Source organism: Buteo buteo, chromosome 19 (genome assembly GCF_964188355.1).
Source record: "Buteo buteo chromosome 19, bButBut1.hap1.1, whole genome shotgun sequence".
Taxonomy (NCBI): domain Eukaryota; kingdom Metazoa; phylum Chordata; class Aves; order Accipitriformes; family Accipitridae; genus Buteo; species Buteo buteo.
Genome location: NC_134189.1, coordinates 5,782,832 through 5,805,103, shown reverse-complemented (window position 1 = coordinate 5,805,103; position 22,272 = coordinate 5,782,832). Strand labels below are relative to the sequence as shown.

At 41.9% G+C, this 22,272-nt stretch overlaps 1 protein-coding gene across 4 annotated transcripts; it reads left to right on the top strand.

The window, feature by feature from the left end:
- Positions 1–742: 742 nt before the first annotated feature.
- Positions 743–19,069, top strand: C19H12orf75 (chromosome 19 C12orf75 homolog). 4 transcript variants are annotated; one of them, XM_075051096.1, is made up of 6 exons: positions 743–868; positions 8,053–8,077; positions 14,397–14,432; positions 15,596–15,675; positions 16,480–16,515; positions 17,952–19,069. In XM_075051096.1, the coding sequence occupies exons 1-6, from the start codon at positions 826–828 to the stop codon at positions 17,960–17,962; spliced, it is 231 nt and encodes a 76-aa protein (XP_074907197.1). In that variant the 5' UTR covers positions 743–825; the 3' UTR covers positions 17,963–19,069. The 4 variants fall into 4 exon arrangements, with proteins under 4 accessions (XP_074907197.1, XP_074907199.1, XP_074907195.1 ...); XM_075051098.1 differs by lacking the exon at positions 743–868 and adding an exon at positions 5,971–6,611; XM_075051094.1 differs by lacking the exons at positions 743–868; positions 8,053–8,077; positions 14,397–14,432 and adding an exon at positions 14,457–14,992.
- Positions 19,070–22,272: the final 3,203 nt, after the last annotated feature.

The following is a 22,272-nucleotide window of genomic DNA, read 5'->3' as shown; positions in this document are numbered from 1 at the left end:
CAAGATTTGGAAGTATTTTACTTCTCTGTGTGGCAGACAGGTTTGGGCTAGCAGAAAATAAGTCAAATTCTTTTGTGGGAACGATACGAATTTTGAATCATAAAAGATTGCTTGCAGACTTTGTAAACTCATCTTGCACGTTTCTCAGTGCCATTGATATTAATTGGGAAAAGCGAATCTGTAGGTAGCTCTTATCAGCCCGGTGGGTCTTCAGTTCCACCACCATGCTTCTATGGGAAGAGAAGTAACGAAAGCAACCAGTAACTATTTCCTTAAAACAGCCAACTGGAAGTTATCGGTAGCAGCTATCGGGCTGGCAGCCTGGACCTGTGGTCACACGGGTTTCCCCCGCGGGGAACGAGGGGTGTCCCAAAGCTGCCCTGAAACCCGAGGGGCATCTTCGCGACCGGGGGGGGGCTCCGAGCTTTGCTGCCTGCCTGTGGGGATCGTTAGGGGTCCTGCAGGCTTACGCCTCTCCTGAGCCTCATCTCCGCCTTAACAGCTCCAGCCCGGAGCAACTTGGGGAGAGAGACCCCGGGCAGGTCGGGGCTGGCTTTCCCCGGGGATGGACGGACGGACGGACGGACGGACGGACGGGGGATGCAGCGAGGGGCCGGGCGGCGGCGCTCGGGGCCGGCGGTTTCCCGGGCGATGGGTGGGGAGAGGAGGAGGAGGAGGAGGAGGGAGAAGAAGAGGAGGAGGAGGGGTCCCCGCGGCTTTATCTCCCACCCGGCTCCGCCCGCCGCCGCCTGCCTCCCGTCGCCGCACCGCTCCGCACCGCTCCGCACCGCTCCGCTCCGCACCGCACGGCCGGGGGCAGCGCCCATGGGCTGCGGGAACTCTACGGCCAGCGGCGCGGGGGGGCGAGGTAGGGCGGCCTCGGCAGTGGGGGGGCCGGGTGAGCGGCGGTGGCAGCATCCCCTTGGGCAGCCCTGCCGGGGTTGGGGAGGGTGAGGGGGGGTGGCTACGGGTCCGGGAGGGCTGCATCCCTGCCCGTTTGGGAGGGGACGCCCGTCCGAGTGGAGGGAATCGCTGTCCGCGCTCTTGCAAGAGCATCTTCTTTTCCCGAGGCTGATCCGCTTGCCCAGGGGAGAGAGGGGTGATGGGGGGCCCGTCGGGGAGCACCGGAGGGTCGCTGGTGCCCGGGGTGCCGTGGGGGTCACCGTCTCCAGCGGTAGCCGTCGTGGGCACGGCGAGCCCAGGCCAGGAGCTGGACCTGAGGATCCCGCCGGCGGTGTAAGCTCCATCCTCTTTGCTTCCCTATAAGGCCACGAATGCCACTTCGGAAATGAATTTGGGGCACTTCTTCTCCTCTGCTTGCCGGAGAAGTTGGAGGATATTCCAAGATTGAGGTTTCTTGCATGTTAATGTGTACCGCTGGTGCTGGCTGGCGTGTCCGGCCGGCTCCCTTATTTGTTCATTGTTATTTTCAAAAGAGATAAGATCTGGGAAGATGGTGCTGTTCTGCTCTTCCTCCCCCCGCAGCCCCTGCAAAAAAGGAAAGTATATGGAAATTGATAAGTGGACTTTCACCATGTAATTATAAATATGAGCATTTCTCAATCATTTTTCAACCTAACTGCACTTGGCAAACATTGCCATCTGTTCCAGTACCTGTATTAAGTCTTTCAGATGTACTTGTTAGCTTCATAACCTCTCGAAAATACACAGCAAAATAGTGGCCGGACCAGTTAGAACTACTGGGTCTCCATCTCTTACCGTTGTGACTTTATCCAGAGCTTCGGTGGTGCCTCGGGTGGTGCTAGTCCCGGTTTAAAGAACTGGGCATATCTTTGAGTGTGAATGACGATGCCTTCTCCAAGTTGTATGTATGTGTCTATGTCTGTGTGGTGTGTTGCTGGTTTACCCACTAAACCCTACGCTTCACACTCATTTTATTGCTGCTGCCATTATTGCTTACTTGATTCCTGTTAAATGATTACAAATTAGGTTTCAGGTATCATGTGTATCTATCAGAGGCCTCTCATCCATAAAGAATACACTGTATGAATTTGCTTGTTGAACTTCCAGCACTCTTCTTAGAGCTCTCCTGTTCGCACACATTAATTCTCTCCCATTAGTCGATTCCCATGTTGCTGTGGTTGGAAGTTGTTGCAGTATATGACCAGTGTGGCTTCATACTGCTGGGGGGATGCTTGTTCACTTCCCATTTCTGTTTGCTGGCTAAAAGGACCAGACCAAGTATCAGAGAATTTCAGAGGAAAATTTTGAGTTGATTATTAATCCCTTTGTGGTAGCTTGTCGATTAGTGTTGATCTGGCCACTCTGTGGAACTTGTGCCAGAACACAAATGGGTAAATTTCAAATAGACTACCTCTGACAGCAGTAGTATTTAGTGAATTATGTTGAACTAAAAGTTTGTTTGTTTAAGTAAATGTGTTAATTGTTGCATTAAAGGCAGCTATTTTCAACAGTTTTTGGCTTGTAGATTCATAAATTGTTTTTACTGAAGGTATGGTCCCTTTGGTAGTTTAACTCACTTGTACTGTTATTCATAATGCATTTGAACTTGCATTTTGTGGCAACCTTTTGCATACTGTTTAGAAATGGTCCACAGATCTCCAGTGGCTTAGCGGAGGCGAAAAACAACAATGCCATGTAAAACACATGATTAGTATAATGGAATTATTACTGTTGCACTGATAGACCTTTCCAAAGCAAATACAGCTCTGAAAGGTCCAGTTCTCTTCTTACTTTCACCACGGTCAGTCAGCAATAGCTCTATGCAGTCTATGGTCTTAAAATAACGAACAACTGGTAATAAAAGTAAGAAGTCGGATGTCTACTATTTATTTTTTCCATTTAGTATTCCTTACAAAGTGTGTCTAATAAAAATAAAATTATTTTATGTAGGGGAAGGAGAAGACGTACCATTTTTAATCAGAATCCTAGAGCTTATAAGGAAAGTGAAACTCAATATTTTACCAAAAGACATGAACACTGTGTAAATACAAATTAATTTTGTGTCTTGCACAGCATGACTACATCTTCAGTGCTAAAGTTATGACTATTCTACAGTCAGTAATGTCAAAGCTAGAGGTACATAACATATAATTAACCTGTAACACTCTCTGTCGTATTATATGACTAAGGATAATATTGTAGCATACTTCACAGAATACATTAAACGTGTTATGCTAGTCCCCATTTTCTTACTCTGGTAAAATTTCTATTGTAGCCTAACTCAATTTTTCCTAAGCAGACGTATATGTAATGATAGCTCAGCTAATGATATTATCTTCTGTTGCATGGCTAGAATGACATCAGAGGAGCTATCAGCCCTATGGTCTGCGAGATCTAAACTAATAGACGTGATCTAGAATAACATTTCTGTCTGTGATGCAGTACTCCAGAACACCAATATAACTCACAGAGTTTAAATTTTCCTTCCAGAGCATCAGACACTGGCAAAAGGCTCCTCAGTTGAGAAATGGCAACTTCTGTTATGGGAGTAAACTGATGTATACACATCCTTCTTAAATCACCTCGCTATTTTAACTGTTAACTATGGATTATATTTATTTTTTAAATTTCCCATTATCCATAGGAAGTTTTATTACCAAATTGCTATTTTTGTGATTTTTTTGTTATGTTGCTTTACATATACTTCTTTCATGTTATTTCTCGGTGTTTTAGAAGCTCCAAAATAGCTCTTCTTTTTCGGTCTTTTAAAAATATGCCCTTAAACGTTAATTTACTTTTTTTCTGAGTTAAGGCATTTCCCTTCATTCTAGTATTGCTTCAGTAACAATTTTTAACTGCCTCCTCCTTTCTGTATCAATTGTAGTAGCAATGACAGAACCTTAAATTATGGTACTCAGTGGAGGCTGGCAGTCTAGCCTTAATTTAAATATACAGAGAAGCTGTTAGTCTGTGGAGAGTTTCAAATACAGTTATGAGGAAGGAGAACTTTCACACCAAGTTTAAACAGATTTTTTTAACTTCAACTTTGGTAGAATGCCCAGGAAACCATCCTGCCATTCTATTTAAAATCCAACTAATTTTTAAAATTAATGTTTGATTAGGTCAAGTCTATGTGCAGAACTCCACCTGATGAGTTGAAGAAGTAATCAATTTGAAGTAAATTGATATAATTTTGTCCTCGGTTACACTGGGATATAAATAGAATAAATTCATTGATGTTAGGACTTGGTTCCATGTTGCTGTCTTTTGGAGCAAATCAGAAAGTAGCCTACAATAGAAAACTCTTTCGTAATCTTAGCTCTTGCATGCATGTATGTGTAATTTTGAGGTTTCTATTTGCTTTTTTTGTAACAATTTGAAGTATTTGCAATATTGTAGGAAAATAAAATGTTTCATAATCTGCTCTAAAGTCAGATACTGGCATTTTTTGTATCCATGTTTTTATTCATGTAAGTGGTTGCCTCTCATCCTTTTTATGTTTTTCTGAAGTTTTTGTCTTCCACATTCACTCATGATGCATTTCTCAGCACAGAGGAATATTGTCTGTGGCTACCAATTTCTTTCAACCATCTTTTACATTTGTCCTGCATTTACTGAAATCCTGCAGGGTCACCAGTTACAAGCTGCTGTTGTTTGGAAAGTGCAAAACCCCCTCTCAGTGAATGGAAGATACTTTGGGATACGTTCTTGTCCTTCTTCATGTGTGACTGTTGCAATGCCATGGGGTTTTTTTGAGGGATCACAGCTCCACTACACTGGACAGAATGTTTTTTCTTCTGTAATCACTTGGGCTCAGAGCAATGTGTAGCTGAATGGCTCTCGTTTATTCCGCAGGCTGTATTCTTCCTTTTCCCCCTGCAGCTCTAAAATGCCAAGATGCACCCATGGTCCTACTATGTAGATGGTGTGAGCAGAGGGGTCGTTCAGGACAATTCAGTAATGCCTGTTTTTTGTGGATGCAGCTTCCTGGCTACCCCTCTGTCTGTTGCTGAGGTTAGGCAGGGTTTGGAAAACAAAACCAACATGAACCTATCGAGGTTTGTAGGGTCAAGCGCTGCCTTTTTTTTAGGCCAAGCTGATATAGTGAGAAAAAATGGACAAGCTTTGAAATATGTGAGGCTTTTCTCAAGTCATATATCTAAACCATCATGGCTACGAGAGCACTAAGCCTTGCTGCTATGGAACAGCTATGCACTGTTTGTGAATCAGTAGTAAACAAGATTCTTTGGCTGAACTTCTGGCAGGAGAAACTTGAGAAGCTATGAAATAATGTGTTGCTCACTAAACATGGAAGAGTTAGAGAAATATGTCAGTGAAGTAACAGGGTTGAGGGTGAATGGATTGGACTTTAAAAACAAACATGTCTGTACAAACTGAGATGTTATTAGGTTCCTTGTGAAATAAAATCTATGTATAAGGAGTGTTCAGGCTCCCTAATGAAGAAAACCTTATGAGTTTTTACATAGAGATACTTATGGGCCACCTAACTGAAGTGATGTTCATCTGCAAGCTCAGAAGTCTTACAGGAAGAAAACTGCTTTGTAAACTGGAAATACTTTCAGATCTATATTCAGGCACTTTAGTGGTACGCAAGTGAATTTGGACCAAGCTCTTGTTTCATTTTTACTAGTGAAAATGAGAAATATTACTGCTGAAATCAATGGAATCCCATCAATGCAAGTGAGGATAACCTGGTTCTTTGTGCTTATAAAAACGATAGAAAGCAAACTATTTGTTTGTTTATTATATGTATTTATTTATTATAAATAGTAAAAATGATATCTTAAAAAGCGAATTTGTTTTTATCACACTTAGTTCTCAGTGGTTTTGTGTGAGGTGCATTTCAAAATGCTGCAGTGATTTTTCAGCAGCGGTACCCTCTCTAATATTCAAAGGAAACAAGTGCTGCCAGGTGTGAATGCTAGTGGCACATCTCTGTTCTCAAACACAGGTTCATAGCTGTATAGCTCTACACGAAGCCCAAGTTGATGGGTCTGAGAGACAGCTCCTGTCCCCAAAGCACGAATATATGTGTACTGTAATGCACTGAAGACAGCTATGGGATTGAACATGGGTATGGCATTGAAGTGTGCCTGGTGATTGACTGGAACTTGAGCATCTCCATCGGGAAATGTAGTGGTACTGTAGGTACACAGTTCTCACTCAGCTAAGATTTCGGTTTGTGTATTAAACACTTTTTACCTTTGGTATACTTCCTGCAAGGAAGGCATAAGTTTTTCAAATGAGGATCCAAAGCGCTCAGACCTCAGCTCAGACTCAGAAAAGGCTCGGCAAAGGCCTCACAAAGGACCATGACCCTTTTTGGAAAAACTGAGTTTGTTTGCAGTGAGCTTAGGTTGAGAAAATGAGAAAGTTGTGGTTCTGGTGCAGAACAGGCACAGCACAGGAATAGTTTCTTCTGGGAAAAAAAAAATCCTGCTAGCTACAGCAATAGAGCTAGGCTTTTCAAAACATATGTTGTCTGAGGTGTTGCTGATGCCTAGTCTCTGTCTAGATGTGCAGGGTGGTGCCCTGAGGTAAACAGCTGAGCTGACTCTGGGTGAACCAGCCTTGGTAGCAGAAAACACCTCCTACATCGGCTGAGATTGAGTTTGCATGCAGTGCTGCAATGCCAACCTTCCACCTGGACACAATTAATTTGGCAGGTTTGTATGTAGTACTGTGTAGATGTGCCTATAAAGCCAAAAAGTCTCAGAAAGCTGCCTGGTAGAATAAAGTTTTAAAGTGAGGACCTGAGCTTATTTTGCATAGACGTACTTCCTCCAGCTTAATTAAGAGCTTCTGCTGATACATATAACTGTACTGAGGTTTTGCTGACTATGGAAGCAATACCAACAAAATTGTGTACAGTCTTATCCAAGTCTAGTCTACATTGTTGCTGGGAAAAGGAGGGATAGTCAAGTCATAGGAATTGGGAGTGATATTATGTTCAAGAGTTAGCTGTTTTCTGCCATCCAAGCCATCCATTCAGGTAGACAGTGCCGGAAGGCCTCACAGGGCTGTTTCTTCCTCTCTGCATTTAAAATAAGGATGCTTAGACACATCAGAGTGAGACGAAAGGTATTTGCTATTTATGGGTATTTTTCAGCAGCAAAAATAAAGTTTTTCAAGAATTTAAGTGCTGTGGCTGAAAAAAACCCAACCTACCTCCAAACCCATAATATCTTTTGGATTGACAACTAGTTTCTTCAGAGTGAGCTCGGGTAACCTCTTCCAGCTAAGTACTGAGAGGAAGAGGAAAAGGAGAAGTGAAAGGTTTTCTAATGTCTACCCTAGCATGTGTAATTAATAGAAAGGATAATTTGCTGGTTACTCAGCTGAATGATATACCAGCAATAGCAACATGGCATTAATAACTTGGGAGGAACAGGAAAGAGTTTGTACTTGAGTGAACGTTCCTCTCCCAGCAAGAAGCATCTGAGTCACCAAAAAAAAATCAATCACTGAGATCAGGCAGCCAGGTGGTAGCTTTTGTCTTTTTTCTTTTTGTTAAACAGCAAGATGAATTAAGGGGTTGTTGATCTCTTTAGATGTCTGGGGCTTTGGATGGATTGTGTCCCAATGTTTATATTAGTTTGTCTAGTTGTTTTATAAAACTTTGTTTATCTGGCAGGAAGAGCGGAGCAGCATTTTACACATGTAGCGCCAAGTCTACAACTGAATCAAACGACAAAATAAACAGGCATTCAGGAGTAACTCCGGGGTTAGTTGTGGCGACTTTGTAGCAGGTGAAACCACCAGAGGACTGAGCAAAGTGAAGTATACAAAATTCAGAAAGATGAATTTTATCCTATGTTGCTCTCATCCTGAGTGACTGCACCTGAGCACTGGTCCACAGCAGCATCATTTTCACCCACTGAGAATTGGGCCCGGATCTAGGCATAATAGACTTAAGGGATAATATAGATAATCATTAAGGATAAACTAGACAATCATAAGAAACCTGTTCTCTGACAATAGAAAATTCCTGTCACTATTTCTGCGTTGTTTAGGACAGAAAGGCAGAAAAATGCTTACTGTACTATCGGTTGGTTTAGGGGATTATGCCATTATCTTGTAAACATGCACTTTTTTTTTTTATTCTAGGTGCCACAGGGACTACTAAAGATGTGTAAGTACTTACTCTACTCTTTCAAATATGTAACCCTGGACTTATCTTCAGTCTTACAAGCCTTATACTAGATTTAGTCATACATGATTCATCTAGCGCCTAACATATAATCAACACCACCAGCTGTTTATTGTCTTTTGTGACAGCTTCCATCTCCACAAAACCACTTCATGTCTTGTTTACTTCTCTACAGATTCCTTGCCTTATTATTTCTCTAACAGAAATGTCTTTTCTTTGCTTCTGTTGAGAGAGTTGTCTGCCAGAGGTGGTCATGTTACTTCAGACTAGTCTTCCCCATCACATACCAGTACACCTTTTTCCAAAGGCCATGACCACATAAATTTCCACCAAACCCTGTGAGAGATTTAAAGAGACACTTAGGCAAATTTCCCCTCTTTGCAGGAGACACCGTAACCCATCCAGACTTCCTTTACAAAGTACCCACCTTCTCTGCACTGAAGATAGTATCTATATGCTCCTCTTTCTCTCCCTTATCTTTGACGCTGTGTAGCAGAGGGCAGCCCTACCCATCCTGTTTTTCTCTAAATGTGGAAGGTCTGAACCTCTATTGTCCTGTTGCCTCTTGCCAACTTCTGGTTTTCAGAAAAGCAGCAGCAAAAGATCAGCTTTTGTCAGCCCGTTTTTCATTTGCTGATTCATAAATGTGCAGGAACAGCTTTATTTGGCCATAAATTTGTTTTCCTGTCAAAGGAAATATTAAAGAAGTCCTCCCGAGGTCTTGCCTTCTTCTATTTCATATAATTGGTATTTGCCACTAGAGTTTGAGACTGAGGGGCCTGGGAAAGATTTTCATGTTATGCAATAGGAACATTCTTCAGTTTTATTTACTTCATTTAGAATAACTACTCTAATTAGAAGGAGGAATCCTGGTGTAGAAATGAGGGCTGTCAAGGCAGATAAACAAGTGGAGAGAAGAGCTTAACAACAGGCTTGTCCCTGCTATTACAGAGCATGGCTGAGTTCTAACGACAGGTCTCACTTGGCAGATGAACACTTGTCACAGATACTCTTGAGATCTGTGTTACCCGCGTAGTCTGTTTTCTGGGTTTGCAGTGTCAGACAATAAAAAATTTACAGAAGGCAAGCTTATGAGGAACCTCTTCTTGATACAGTCTGCAGCATTCATGCCCTCAGTACTTATATAAATACAAACCCACTGTTTTTAATTTATAATTAGAGCTTTTTGTTGTTGTTCAATTTAGATAATTTAAGTGACTGACTTAGAACTGCATCTCTGTCTTTGCTCTTTGGTAGTTTTAAATTTCAAATTGCAAGCACTGTTAAATTATGAATTTAGTAGGCATGTTTCTGTGCTTAAAGGTATAGGTATATGTAGAACTGCATTTATGTGTGTGTAAGCATTTGTAGGGCCAGGCTTTAGGAGTTGAACTAGGAGCATCCTACTTATTAGTGTTAGATCATCTGTCATGTTTCAAAAAAGTATCAGGATAACTTAGAAAAAACTAATTACTAGTGCAGACTTCAACGAAGTGAAAAGGTCAATCCTGGAACCATTACTCATTGAGGTAAGTATAGTGGAGCCAGCCAAACAACCTGTGTGAGTAATAGCATGGTTGAGCCTTCTTGTCAGACATTAGAAACACAGATCTGTTAACAAGGACTGGCAATGATGACCTCAAAAGTCCTAAATCAATTATCCTAATATTTAACAGCAGATTTTTACGAAGGAAGTAAAATACCAGAAAACCTATTTTAGTTTCATGGAAATGAACAAAGCAGATTTATATTAACAAACATTATGTATCCATGCAAGCTTTTATTTTACACCTTTTCACTTTTATCAGCTAAAGATTAAAAAAATTCTCTTTAAAAACCCCACATTTCTTTTGCTGTCAAATTTCAGTCATATCGATTCTGGTCCAGAAAGGCATTTAGGTGTGTCCTTACTTACATCATACTTTTTGATACAGAAACAGGTTATTCCAACTCGAGATTTCTCGTTTCTTGACTGCGACTCATTGCCAAGGCACCCGCATCTCCTGGAGTGAGCAGTTGGGTGGAAGGAGGGAGGACTGGATCCCGCTCTGAGCCTTCCCGGGTGACTGCAGGGAAGCTACTTTACCCTCTGGGCATTGAGTTTCTCCACCAGTAAGATAGGGATGATGATATGATCTTCCTACGCAAAGTGCTGCGAGGCTGAGGGCTGTGCGGCGACAAGAAGGACGTATGGTCTGGGAACGTGATCTCTCCCTGTGTACTCCGACCCTCAAATCATGGTGGATCTGTTGGCCAGCTTCAGCCAACGCTCCTGCCCCACTAATAGAGAGAAGTACATCACAGCTAACTGGAAAACTTAGATATAGGAGGGGTAAAGTGTATGTTAGAAAATAACGCAACACCAGTGATATTCAGAATGTGGCAAAGTTCAGAAGAAGATTAGTAACAGTAGGAAGGAGAGGACACAGCAGTTCAAGCCTGTTTCAAAATATTGAGAAGAAATCCATCAAATACAAATGACAGGCCCTTGTTCGCAAGAAACGCTGAGAAAATGAGGAGATGTAGTCTGTCACTTGTGCAAAGTTTAGTGAATCATTTCTGGTTGGACTACTGAGCATGGCTAGAAAGAGTCTTTATAATGCTCAGCATGAACAGAGTCATAAAAGCTGAAGTAAGAAAAATGCGGATGGAATGAATTAATGTGAATGCCTGTCATTTGATATTTAAAATATTATGTGAAAAATGGCAGATTCTTTTACCATCAAATGGACATAGAACTGATGGATGTAAAAGCTGACAGCTGAACCAAGCATATTTTTCAAACTTAGGAGGGTGACAGGAAGCCTCTTGGGATAGACAAATCCTTACCAAAAGAAACATTTATTCTAGCTGAAAATAGAATGCCATTATGTGGATTTGCTGTTAAATCTGCCTACCAGCTACAGGACTCCACCTACACTACCTGCTGAAAAATGTGCTCTCAGTTCTTCTGCAGTAGATGTCAACAACATCTGAGGGAAGATGCAGCGACACGGCAGTAGAACAGTACAAAGCACACAGGACTGCTAAGTTCCTTTTGCCATCTATTCCTGGTGCAGAAAAACTTATCCTAACTTGCTAGTCCTGGAGGACTCTGTAAATGGAGATATATAAAGATATTTTTAATGCTAGGTTCTTCCTTCATCCCTGACATAAGAAGAAGCTAGAGACACATAGGAGGTAGAGAGGGAGAGAGGCAGGATGTGCTGGACTCCTGTATCCCCACACCCTGTCTGTGAGTCTGGGCGATGTGGCAGTGGGACCGCTGCCGAAGCCAAAGGAGCTTCTTTCCATTCCCATTTCCACGCGGTCGGTCGAGTGTTGCTGCTGTAGCTCTGCTCCCCAGAGCCACCCGTGTTCACCCAGCGTGGGCACAGGAGCAGCACCTGCTGCAGTGCCTTAGCTGGCACCTGGACATTTGAACATCTGAAATTAGTGGGCACCTTTCAAAATGGGGTCTTAAGCTACAGTGTGTGCAAAGGCAAGAGGTGTGTGAATATGCGTAGCGCATAAACTGGAGCAACGCTCCTTCCTGTGCTGCTTAGAAAGGAGTCCCCAGAAAGGGATGGAAAATGTCTTCTTCCTTAAGTGCCATCACCAGAATTTTTTCTTTCTTATCCCTCTCACGCTTCCATGTTCCTTCTGTCTCTGCTCACCTCCTCTTTCCTAGCAGGACTACAACAGATTGCACCCAGTCATCACCCAGCCCAAGAGCTGGGGCCTGTACAATCCCAGATTATATCTGCTGTTGCACATTTAAGGGAAAAGGTATTGCAAAATTAGACTTTGATTTGTAGATATTCAGAGGAAAGGAAGAAAGGAAAATGTTTAGAAAAAAACTAGACTGCTTAATCATACACCGGGATAATTTGTTTTGGTGAGAGAATGACAGTAATGGTCCAATGATGCCCCATTACAAAACATTTCTAGAACAGAAGAAAATAGCCCTGTTGCCTAGTAAAGTCTTTTTTTTTTTTAAACATTGACATTAATTCCTGTTGGACAATATTGATTATTATTCTTACAACTCCATTTTAGAGGCTTTGAGCTGTGCATGAAGCTGCCAGTGCTTTTAAAGGATTCTTTTCTCTGGATAATGGTTAATCTGGATTATAGAAAATGTTTCCAGTTGTATGAGAAAATCAATCCTGTGACACATTGAGTTGGTTCAACAGAGATGATTGTTTGTGATCTTTTGGCACCCCAAGTCCCTCTTTTTTTTTTGCTAAAACACAGGCCTCGTTTCTAGCCACTGATAGACACAGGCCTTCCACTTTCTTCAGCTGGAATTGGCCCACGCTAGGACAGAGCAGCTTCACAGTCCTCAAGGAAAGTTGTCTCTGCATTTTTCCAGCTGTATGCATGAGGACTGCAAGGTGGCTTAGGCTACGTGGGGTCAGAGGAGATGGGAAACGTCTTCTGAAATGGCACTAGCTCCTCCAGGGAGGAGTGGCAGGAGGGCCAGAGAATGAGGAGTTTATTGCTTAGTCTCTCTTCAGTGGTAAGATGTAGGCAAAGACAGCGGACGAGGAGGCTCACCCCTCTCAGTGCTATGCCCTGCATGAATATCATTTAGGAAAACAGCAGCATACTTAAATTTACCTCAAACTTCTACTATTAAAAAGACCTGTGTGCCCTTACTCACTGTGGTGACTCAGAAGGGATAGTTGGTAATGTTCTGCCAATTAGAAAGAAGATAAGTGTAAGATAATTTCCAACTTGTAGCAGTATTTTTAAGGCATTTGCTACCCTCCCAGGAGAGTGTTACTGAGGTTTAAGGGGTGTTTTCTTGCACTTAAGGCTGCACCTTGCTATGAGCTCTCTGCACTTCAGGCCAAAATCCCATTGACTTCAGGGGTTAGTAATGGCATACAGCCCTGATGATTAAACAGTAGGCACACCTACCATTTAGAATAAATAAATGACAGTAAGAAATGTCATATATTATTGTTCAAGATCGTAGTTCAGAAATGCCTTTCAAGGCTATGGTATGCATTTAGCCCTAACACTGGGTAAAGGCCAGCTCTCAGTTTTATTGCCTGGGGAGCAGATCAGAAATTCATGGATCAGCTCCTGATGGGGAGTATCTTTGCATTGCCCCCATAGTCCAGGCAATTGGTCCTTCGATGGGAATATTCAGGTGAGGATATCTGGGTGAACAGCCTGTGCATGAGCGTTTCCGCAGCAGAGCCCTCCTTGGGTCGTGGTGCTCCCTTCGCTGTTTGCAGCCTTCCCCGGGCACTGCTGTGGCCGAATCTCAAGGCTCCCTGAGGTGCAGGACTCCTTCTCGGGCAGTTGTCACAGTTGCCCCCAGCTGTAGGGAAGGAGTGAAGGATGTCTGTGGATTTAACAGCACTCAAATTATCTTGCCTCTATTTTTATTGCTAGGTTGGTAGGTTGGAGACCAAGCTAAGGTGCAGCTGCTGCCCCGATCCATATACAGCCATGCAAGCAGAGCTCAAAGTCCAAATATTTAATCAAAGGTGGGTGAGTGATTTGTGTGAAGACTGATGCTGGGGCACAGACTGAGACTGCAGCACAGGCACTATACCCTCAGGGAGTAAGAATAAAATTTTTCTCTCTGCCATACTACATTTGCCTTCGCACCGATGCTGATTACCCCCTGCTCCAGTTCAGCTACACCAGACAGTATTTCAGTGGGGGGATTCAAACCTCAGTGACTCCCTATTGATCTACAGACTGACCTTTGATTTTACCCTAAAGGTAAAAGAGAAGTAATTGCCCGTTTATAAAGGATTAGTAACAGTTACTTGGTTTGCAAACAACTCTGACTTTGGGAATTGCAGTACCTCATTTTTTGGAGAGGGTCTGTGACATCTTTTGGCACAGCTGCTGGGAAAGTTTATCTTTCTTCATCCTCATTCCCATGCCAGCATGGACACCCAGTCCCTTCCAGTCCTCTTTTTGCGGGATAGCAGCCCAGACTTGTTCCTATTATGTGTGGAGCCTTTATGTTCCTGTTACGTGTGGAGCAGCGTGGGGACTCACTCAGGAATTTACCTGTTTCAGCTCCCAAATCTACTTTCAGCCATCACTGGTGGGGGTCATGAAAAGTAAGCTTCATCTATTCTCAATCCTTTTCTTTCTTCTATACATTAGATTGGAAAATTGTTGCTTTTTTTGTGCCTGTGTGAGTACTTTACTGAATTGTGGATGACCTGAATTAAACTGGGATCAGTAATAATTCCCTTCTTCCCTTGCTCCTGAATCTACCCAGATGGTCATGGAGTATCTGAAAGAAACAATCTGCTAAAGTTCTTTGTGTCTTTTGATGTTACAGAGCAGAAGAATCCGTATCAGATGATGACAAAAGGAGGTAGGTGCTCTACCGGGGCTGGCTTTATTTGCAATAGGCTGCAGCGAATTCTGCCGCCAGATGTACATCCTTCCTTCCCTCCTCCTAAGCCCCACCAATAGCACCAAAGCAGAGAAAAAGAAAAAAAAGAAAAGAAGGGAGGAAATCTCACACAGAGACCAATATTGATGAGTCCCCCCACCCCATTAGTGAGTTGGGGAGGGGGGAACTTCATGGCAAGAAGAGCACATTATCTCACAGCTGTAGGTGATGGGCTCGATAAGGGCCAGTGACCTCTGTCTTCATACCGGCCCCGCCACAGAAGATGGCATTAGCACTTGTGGGAGATCTCCGCTGGGCTGGGAATCGAAGGAAGTATGACTCTATCATCAAACAAATCCCAAATCAACTCAGAGCCCCGGGGGCTGGAGGAGGTATGAGTGATTTGGCACCTAATGGGGCAGAGCAGCGTGATGGGAGTCTCTGCAAGCAGCTCCAGGCACAGCAGAGGCTCTTGAGGACCCAGATTTTCACCTCCCTGCATCAGTCCCTGCTTTTCACGCAGACCTCGGAGCCAGAAGGTATGCTCTGCAACGCCATGAAGACAAGAGGTTTGGCCTATGAAAGTAACCAACATCCTCATGCTCCTTCCTACTAACAGTTTTCTCCAAGTGTGGCCCTAAGCAAGGGGATGCAGGTCCTATTTATTAACGAGGAGAGGTCAAAGTGCTGTTTAATTGGTGTGTGTTGTTTGACGTGAGGTGCTTTGGTGGTCGTAGCGTCAAACCTTACTGTCAGATTGGCTCTGTCCTCAGTTGGATATGTTCAGTGTCTAGAAGAAGCTGGGCAGTTGGGGTTTATTGTCACAAGACAGTTGGGGTTTAATGAAAAATATTAGGAACTTGAGTGGAAAATAGCTCCTTTCACAGGCTTGGGTCCCACTTAAGAGTAGCAGCTACCCAGATTTTTTTTTTGCCTGGCACCATATTAGCAAGCACGTGGCACTTAATAGGCAGTTTTCCCATAGCCATGGGAGAGGAAGGCTACTCTGCGGATGCTCGTGCAGAGGTGCCCTCCTCTCTCACCATCCATGGTCTTTGTAATGCTGCTGCGTGGCGTCAACATTATAGGGAGAAGTGTGACAGTTAAGCTCTAATGTCTCTTTAATTGTTTCTTTAAATCAGGAACTATGGTGGCGTGTATGTTGGCCTGCCATCGGATGCGGCTGCCATGGTTTCCAGTCAGACGAAAGCTACACCGAAAGGTATTGGAAGGTTGCGTTTTGCATTTCTCCTGCTTCCTCAGTTTAATTTTGTCTATTAGGATGTATTTCCTTTAAAAATCAATTATTATTTCAGACAGACTGGCTAGCCTTGGAGCCTCTTAAGGCAGTGGGGCTATTTATAATCGTTAAAGTGATTGTTCCCATTTATTTAAATTTTAACACACTTTTGCAGAAGGATCCTAGAGCAGATGCTGACAATGTGGTACATTGTCTTCTGAACAGCTTCTCCACGCTCTGAGTGCTCTGTGAATTCAAAGAAAACAAAACCCTGTTAGGACTAAGAGGCTGTGATAGATGCACTTGCAGAGTCTCAGCGCTATTTTTAGTTTTGAAGGTGTTTACTTGCATTGTGGTGAATTCCAGTAATAACAGTTAGTAAGTGCTTGCTTTCAGGTTTATTTCTGTTCTCATAGGAAACCCAGTGGAAACTGTTTCTTTTCCATGTGATATTTTCGAACAGTGGGAAAAAGCATTAGCTTTATAGGTACTTAATAGACAAGTCATAAACATACAATTATGAAATCATGTAATATTGTTTAGATTTAATACAGCAAAATGCTACTGTCATATACGTACAGCACAGAGTTTAGTCACTGGCTGGTGCTTCCAAAATCCACTGCAAAACAAAAAAATGAAGAAAAATAACATTATTAACCAAAATAATAGTAGCTGGTTTTGGAAGAGTAGTACCTTTGTTGCATGTTTTTTTTAAATAGTGTTTTAAATTAGTGATATGTCACAGTGTTTTAACCATCTCTATCTTTTTTTTCTAATTAAGATTAGAAGGAAATAAACACATCAAGATGCAAACAGCTGGAGGTACAGTATGTCTTAATTAAAGTTATATGCTTGGCATGTATTCATTGAACAGAAATAAGGTGGCAATGCTCCCTGTGCTGCTCTCAGGTAGTCTGGGAATCACCCAGTTACTTCTCCAGCTCCAGTGTAACTCTTGTAAAGGCTGGGCCAGGGGCCAGTTCTGTGGTGCACATATAATTTAGAAAGTGGGTAAAGTCACCTTCTTGGTGAGAAGCAAGGAAACTCCGTATTACTCCATTTAGGAATGAATAAAAATCAAATGTCCTTGTATTCACCTTCAACCACACCACAGCTAATCCTGCAGCGGTACTGAGACCTCCCATGAGAGGTGAGGTGTATCAGCAGTGCATAGACCAGCATCTGTAGAGACAAAGCTTTTCCCAGGAAGGAGTAGTTTGCAGTTAGAAAACATCTTCTCCATTTGGGGGAGGACCTTGAGGACCAAAGTGAGGCACCCACTAAGTAACATACTGGAGCTTTCCTCTTGCTATGGGAGAATCTGGGGGGCTTTGTTCTCCACCAGCCAGAACAGGGTAGTGAAGATTTATAGGCTCTATTCCTGACTTAAGAGTTTCAATTAACTAACTAAAATAAAGTCCTTTATGAGTTCATGTCTGAAGAAAAATAAAACAAGCTAAATTTCCATTCAGAATTTGAACTAAATAAACATTGCTAAATTTTGGAAGGGGACTGTTTTGTTGTCTAGCTAGTGGGGAGGGTGAAATCATAAAGCTGCCAACAATTGCCGTAGGAAGCAGAACCCTTTCCTAATTTAGGTGAAGAGCCAGAAACAGTTATGGCTGGTCCCAGAGCTGGAGGCAGGCCTAGTAAAGCAGAACAGACATACACTGATTATCTTTAATCACGTGAATGGTTAAAGCTCCATGGACGTTGCTAGGAGCACTGTCATACAGGGACACCTTCAGTTGGTCATCTAATTTCATTATACTAATTTCAGTAACCCAGCTGAGATGTGTAAGCTAGGAATGCTGTCACCCTTGAGCTGGGCAAGACTGAAGAACCTTCTTGAGGTTGCAGCTTTCCATCTGTGGTTGATGAACAGAGCCTGGGTTAATTGGGTCTGTGTCTAGGTGCTTTAGTTAAATGCCTGTGGTTGGGTAGAATCAATCACTTGACATTTTTGGCTATTCAGAATAGTTGAAAGTGCACTTTGCTTTCATTGGTGCAAGATGAGGGCTTGGCTGCTGACACACTAAAAAAGACTTACACAGATAAGCACCTTTAAATCTGCAAAGGGTCCTCTGAGCTCCACGAGTTTATGTGCCTGTGTGTCTGCAGGTCATAGGCTACAAATCTCTCAGCTTCTAACGAAGACCTAGTTCTCTGGTTTATGTATAGAGTGTTACTGTATTGCTTTACCAGTGTTGTTTTACCACTCCAGCTAAATCTGTTTGTTCCTTTCTTTTTTTGAACAGTCTTCTATTAAGACCAGTTGCCAGTGCTTTAGAGAGACCTGTCTTTGTGGTGAAGATTTTTATATTTACGTAGCCTTCCGGAGAGCAAGAGAGATCAGAGCACCAAAAATTCTAAACTGTTGCAAGTTCCAACTACGGGTAAAGCTTGAAGTACAGTGTTGAATGAGTTTCCTATGGCAGTTGCATTATGGAAACCTCCTGCTGTTCTCCAGTGAAAAATGAAATTAATGAACTCATGGTGGATGTTTCTGCACAAGAGCTAACTTTGATGATCTGCAACTTATTTCTCTGTGGCCATATTGCAGATTTCATCAGCTATCAGCTACGCTTCATATATTTTCTCCAACAATTTTTGATAGATTTTATATAGAGAACCATTACTACTGTCCACTTAATAGTTCCTATGATAGGTTCCTATGAATTAATTGTTAATTTACTTCAGAGTAATATATTTGACAGGTTTGCATCCTTTTGGTAATATTGCAAATTTTAATATTTTTGCTGTGAAAACTTAAGAATAGGGTGAAATAAGCGTAAGACCATTGGGTTCTTTATAATTACTACTGTCACTTTTATACAGTGAGACAAATATTAGTGTTTAATTTTCACCTTTAAGAAGACATTGCTCAAGTAAATTTATTTAAATAAGAACAATGTACTTCATCGTAATATTTACGTGTCTGTTTTTATTTTCTTCAGCTTCATCTCTTTTATAAAGCATTACATGGAGAAAAATACTAATGAACCAAACTATTATGTTATGTCTTCTATTTTGTGTAATATTATAATGACATTTCCTTGTGTAAGGGTGAAGTGATAGTATTTTCAGAGATAGCGGGACTAAACTCCAGTGCTACATCCTCCTGAACTGTAGAGGATTTTTGATCACTATTAGAGTTTTGTATCCCTGATTCATCTCTAAGCATCCCCAGGTGGAAAATTATAACAGAATGAGTGTTATTATTACTTTAGCAAATTGTTGTATTAAATAACGGATGGGAGGTTTTAAAATTAATTAAGTTTATTACAACTGTAGGTTTCCCAAATAACATAAAACAGATTGTACGTTTCCATATGGCTGAACATGTATTTAAATTATTAAAGCCTTTTGCATAATTCTTCAGTCAAACTTATTTTAACAGGACAAAGTATGCCATACACTTAAAAAGTCCAACCCCCAAAAAACCCAGCCCACACCACATTAATGTATCACCGTAGATTAATGACCACTTTTAAAACTAAAAGAGAAAAGCAAAACAGAAAATTTGGACATGAAGAAGTAAAACACTGTGAACCATGAAATTCCTGCCCATTTCACCGATATCTATTAAGACCAATGAACAACCACTGACTATGATTTCCAGTAACTTGCAGCTCTGGCTGTGGTGGTAGTTTGTTTGGTGTGAGGCCCATAAAAAGAAGTATTTAAAAATATTCCTTGCTTGTCCTCTTTTAAGTATTTGTGACGTTATTTACTGCTATTCTGTAGAAATCTGCTACTTGGGTTACCAATGATTTCAGGCTTCCAGCTCTCAAAGACAAAAACGCATCTCATGTTTGACCCCTTCAACCTAGAACCAAGATGAAATAAGCCTGAAGATTAAGAGGTGGTGTTAAAATATCTCAGTATGAATGAATGTCTGTAGATGACATCTGGAGAGTCTTGTTCTTGCAAGCCAAGCTGATGAGAACTCCAATAGCACTGGGTAATAAACATCCAGGTTTGCTTCCCACCTGCTTACCTTACCATAAGGGTATAGTTTCCACATTACATGTTCCACAAATGGTCTAAATAGTTTGCACAGCACAAGTTTATTTAGCACAAAGCAATTAGGCCCATGTCTGACCTGATCATGATTGTCTTTCCCAAAGCAGAAAAAACACCAGGCATCCTAGGATACATCGTAGTTCGAGCTAGTGCTCGAAAAGCCAACAACAGATGCCAGTAATCTCCCCAGTTATTTGTCCACTTCTATCCCTCAACTGCTGGGAAGAATCATCAAAAAGGTGGACAGGGCTAAATCTGAACACCACTAGTTCTGCTCCTGACATCTGAACCCCCATGTGTAGGCTGAGGGAAGAAAGAGGTAATCTTTAACGAAAAGCTCCTGGCAGTTGGTCGTGGGACAGTTGAAAGGGTACATTTTCTTGTTTTACGTCATTGCTTAATTTTTCCTGTGCAGAGCTGCAGAGAAGTGTGGAGCACTTTGCAGAATTGGCCTCTTAATGATTCATCCTCTGAATGTGTGGGAGGTATGGTGGTTTCTTAATATTTTTGTTCCTCTGCATCTTTTCATCTCAAAAGCTTACTGTTCAACTGACAAATGTTTCAGTATCGTGGACTGGAGCCTCTGCAATAGATATACATTCATTTATGCCATGCGGGCCTGTACCCATCAGACTGAAGAGATAGGGCCATGCCCTTGTCTTAGATTTGCAGATTCTTGTCTTTTGTTTCCCCAAAGACCCACAGATCTAGAAACTGTGTGACAGGACACTGTATTCCGTCTTGGCCAAATTCCACTTAGGGAACTGATTTTCTGCTCATCAAAATTCCTCTATGCTGAGCAGCATTTCTTAAGCCTTTGTTAATAAAAGCACAGGACATTTAATGGAGAAATGAGTATATCTGCTCTTTCAAAACATACAATCTATGGATATTCCTCTTAGGAGCAGGCACACAAAAGAAACCCTATATGCCAGCTGCCAGCTGTGCATTTGATGGCATCCTTGGAGGATATTCAAGCACTCAAATGATGGTTCAATGTAAGAATTGAGAAAAGAACACAAGGAGCCATTGAATGGCAGAGTTATTATTAAGGAATATACTTTGGTTTTGTCAAAACATTTGGAATTACCATTTGTAAAGATGAAACGTTTAAATGTTGGGGCTGTAATAACATTTCCTTTGCAGTTGTCACTCTTTCTCCAGCCAGAGCTGAGGAGCTAGTGAAAATAGTTTAGCAGGGACAGTGGATTCAGCCTTTATAATCTCAGACTCTCTGATTTGACATCCTTTGACAGTCCAGAAATACTGTGCTTGAATTCACATAACTCAGACATTTGAATCTTGAAAAATTCTGGAGTATCAAAGCATAGGGTTGAAACTACAGTTTGTGCTTAGCTGGGAAACAATCCAAATATCTTGTTGGATTACAAATTTTGGTCTGGTGGTACAAACTATTTCACCTCGAAGGCAGCTGCTCCTTTGAATTACACTGATGAGACAGTGCATTTATTTTGCTTTCTTCTTAATGCAGAACGTGGAGCTTAGTTGTAAGGACCCAACTTCTCAGTATCTGGGTATTCCAGATGGAGGTACTCCCCATCTGGTGTGTGCCATCCACATCACAGTGTAATTCAGAGGATGTGACATAGCTTTAAACCTCTGTTTCACTCAAGGGTTAAGTCTGTCACTAAAAGGGTTGCAGAAGACCTGGTAAAGCCCATTGTAAGCTCAGTTAGGACTTTATTCACTGGAAGTGAAATCGTCTCATAACAAAGAGCCCCCCACAAGGCCGAAGATGCAGAAAAACATAAAGGTGACATTTTTCTCTAATGAACACAAAGGCAAAGTACCGATTTACTTGATTTCATCCTGCATGTCTAGCAGAGGAGACTCTGCTGTATTGGACTATGGTCGAAATGGCATCACTAGTGTATTGTTCCCTGTCACCCACACAAGTCTAGTGAGTCTCAATAATCATGCTTCCCAAGCAGTCAGTGAGTCACTGCTGATCTGTTTTCTGCAAAGTAGACCTCTGTTTGGTTCCCATGGTGATCAGAAGTGACAATTATTACAGACTGCTACTACGGTTCCTCAGTTGCGTGTACCCACAAAAAGAAGCTTACCTGGTTATAGTTCCTTGGAGTTTTGCAGTACATGATCATCGCTTCCTATTGCAGCATTTTGAACACTTCAGGTGAATTGGCTTTGTGGAGAACATGCTGGAGGAGGCTGTTTTGTGGAGTATTTTTGTTTTGCAATGTATTTAGAAAAAGACTAAGAAAATAACAGCTCTGTAAACTTTCCATAGAGCAATGGTGTGCCAGTATTGCAGGAAATCTTTTGAGGCTGGGCTAAATGATTCAACCCTTGTTTTAACAAAACACATGCACAGAACTCAGATTTATCATAATAGGAGTGATTTCATTTTACATGATCTGACAGTTTTTACTGTAACCCTAGGTTTGTCAAACAAAGCAGTATCTCCCAGACAGCAGAAACCTGCTTGTGGGTGCTTAGATCAGCTGTCATCCATGTTGTGGGAACTTCTGTGTAGTGGGTACTTATCTATTCATTATTAAAGTACCTATAGCT

Bases quoted from the DNA above. Each gene is read 5' to 3' on its own strand.
- C19H12orf75 (XM_075051094.1), top strand. From the start codon at position 14,737: ATGGCATTAGCACTTGTGGGAGATCTCCGCTGGGCTGGGAATCGAAGG. The intron at 14,993-15,595 runs GTATGCTCTGCA...TCTTTAAATCAG, and splicing joins GCAGACCTCGGAGCCAGAAG to GAACTATGGTGGCGTGTATG. The intron at 16,516-17,951 runs GTACAGTATGTC...TTTTTTGAACAG, and splicing joins CAAGATGCAAACAGCTGGAG to TCTTCTATTAAGACCAGTTG.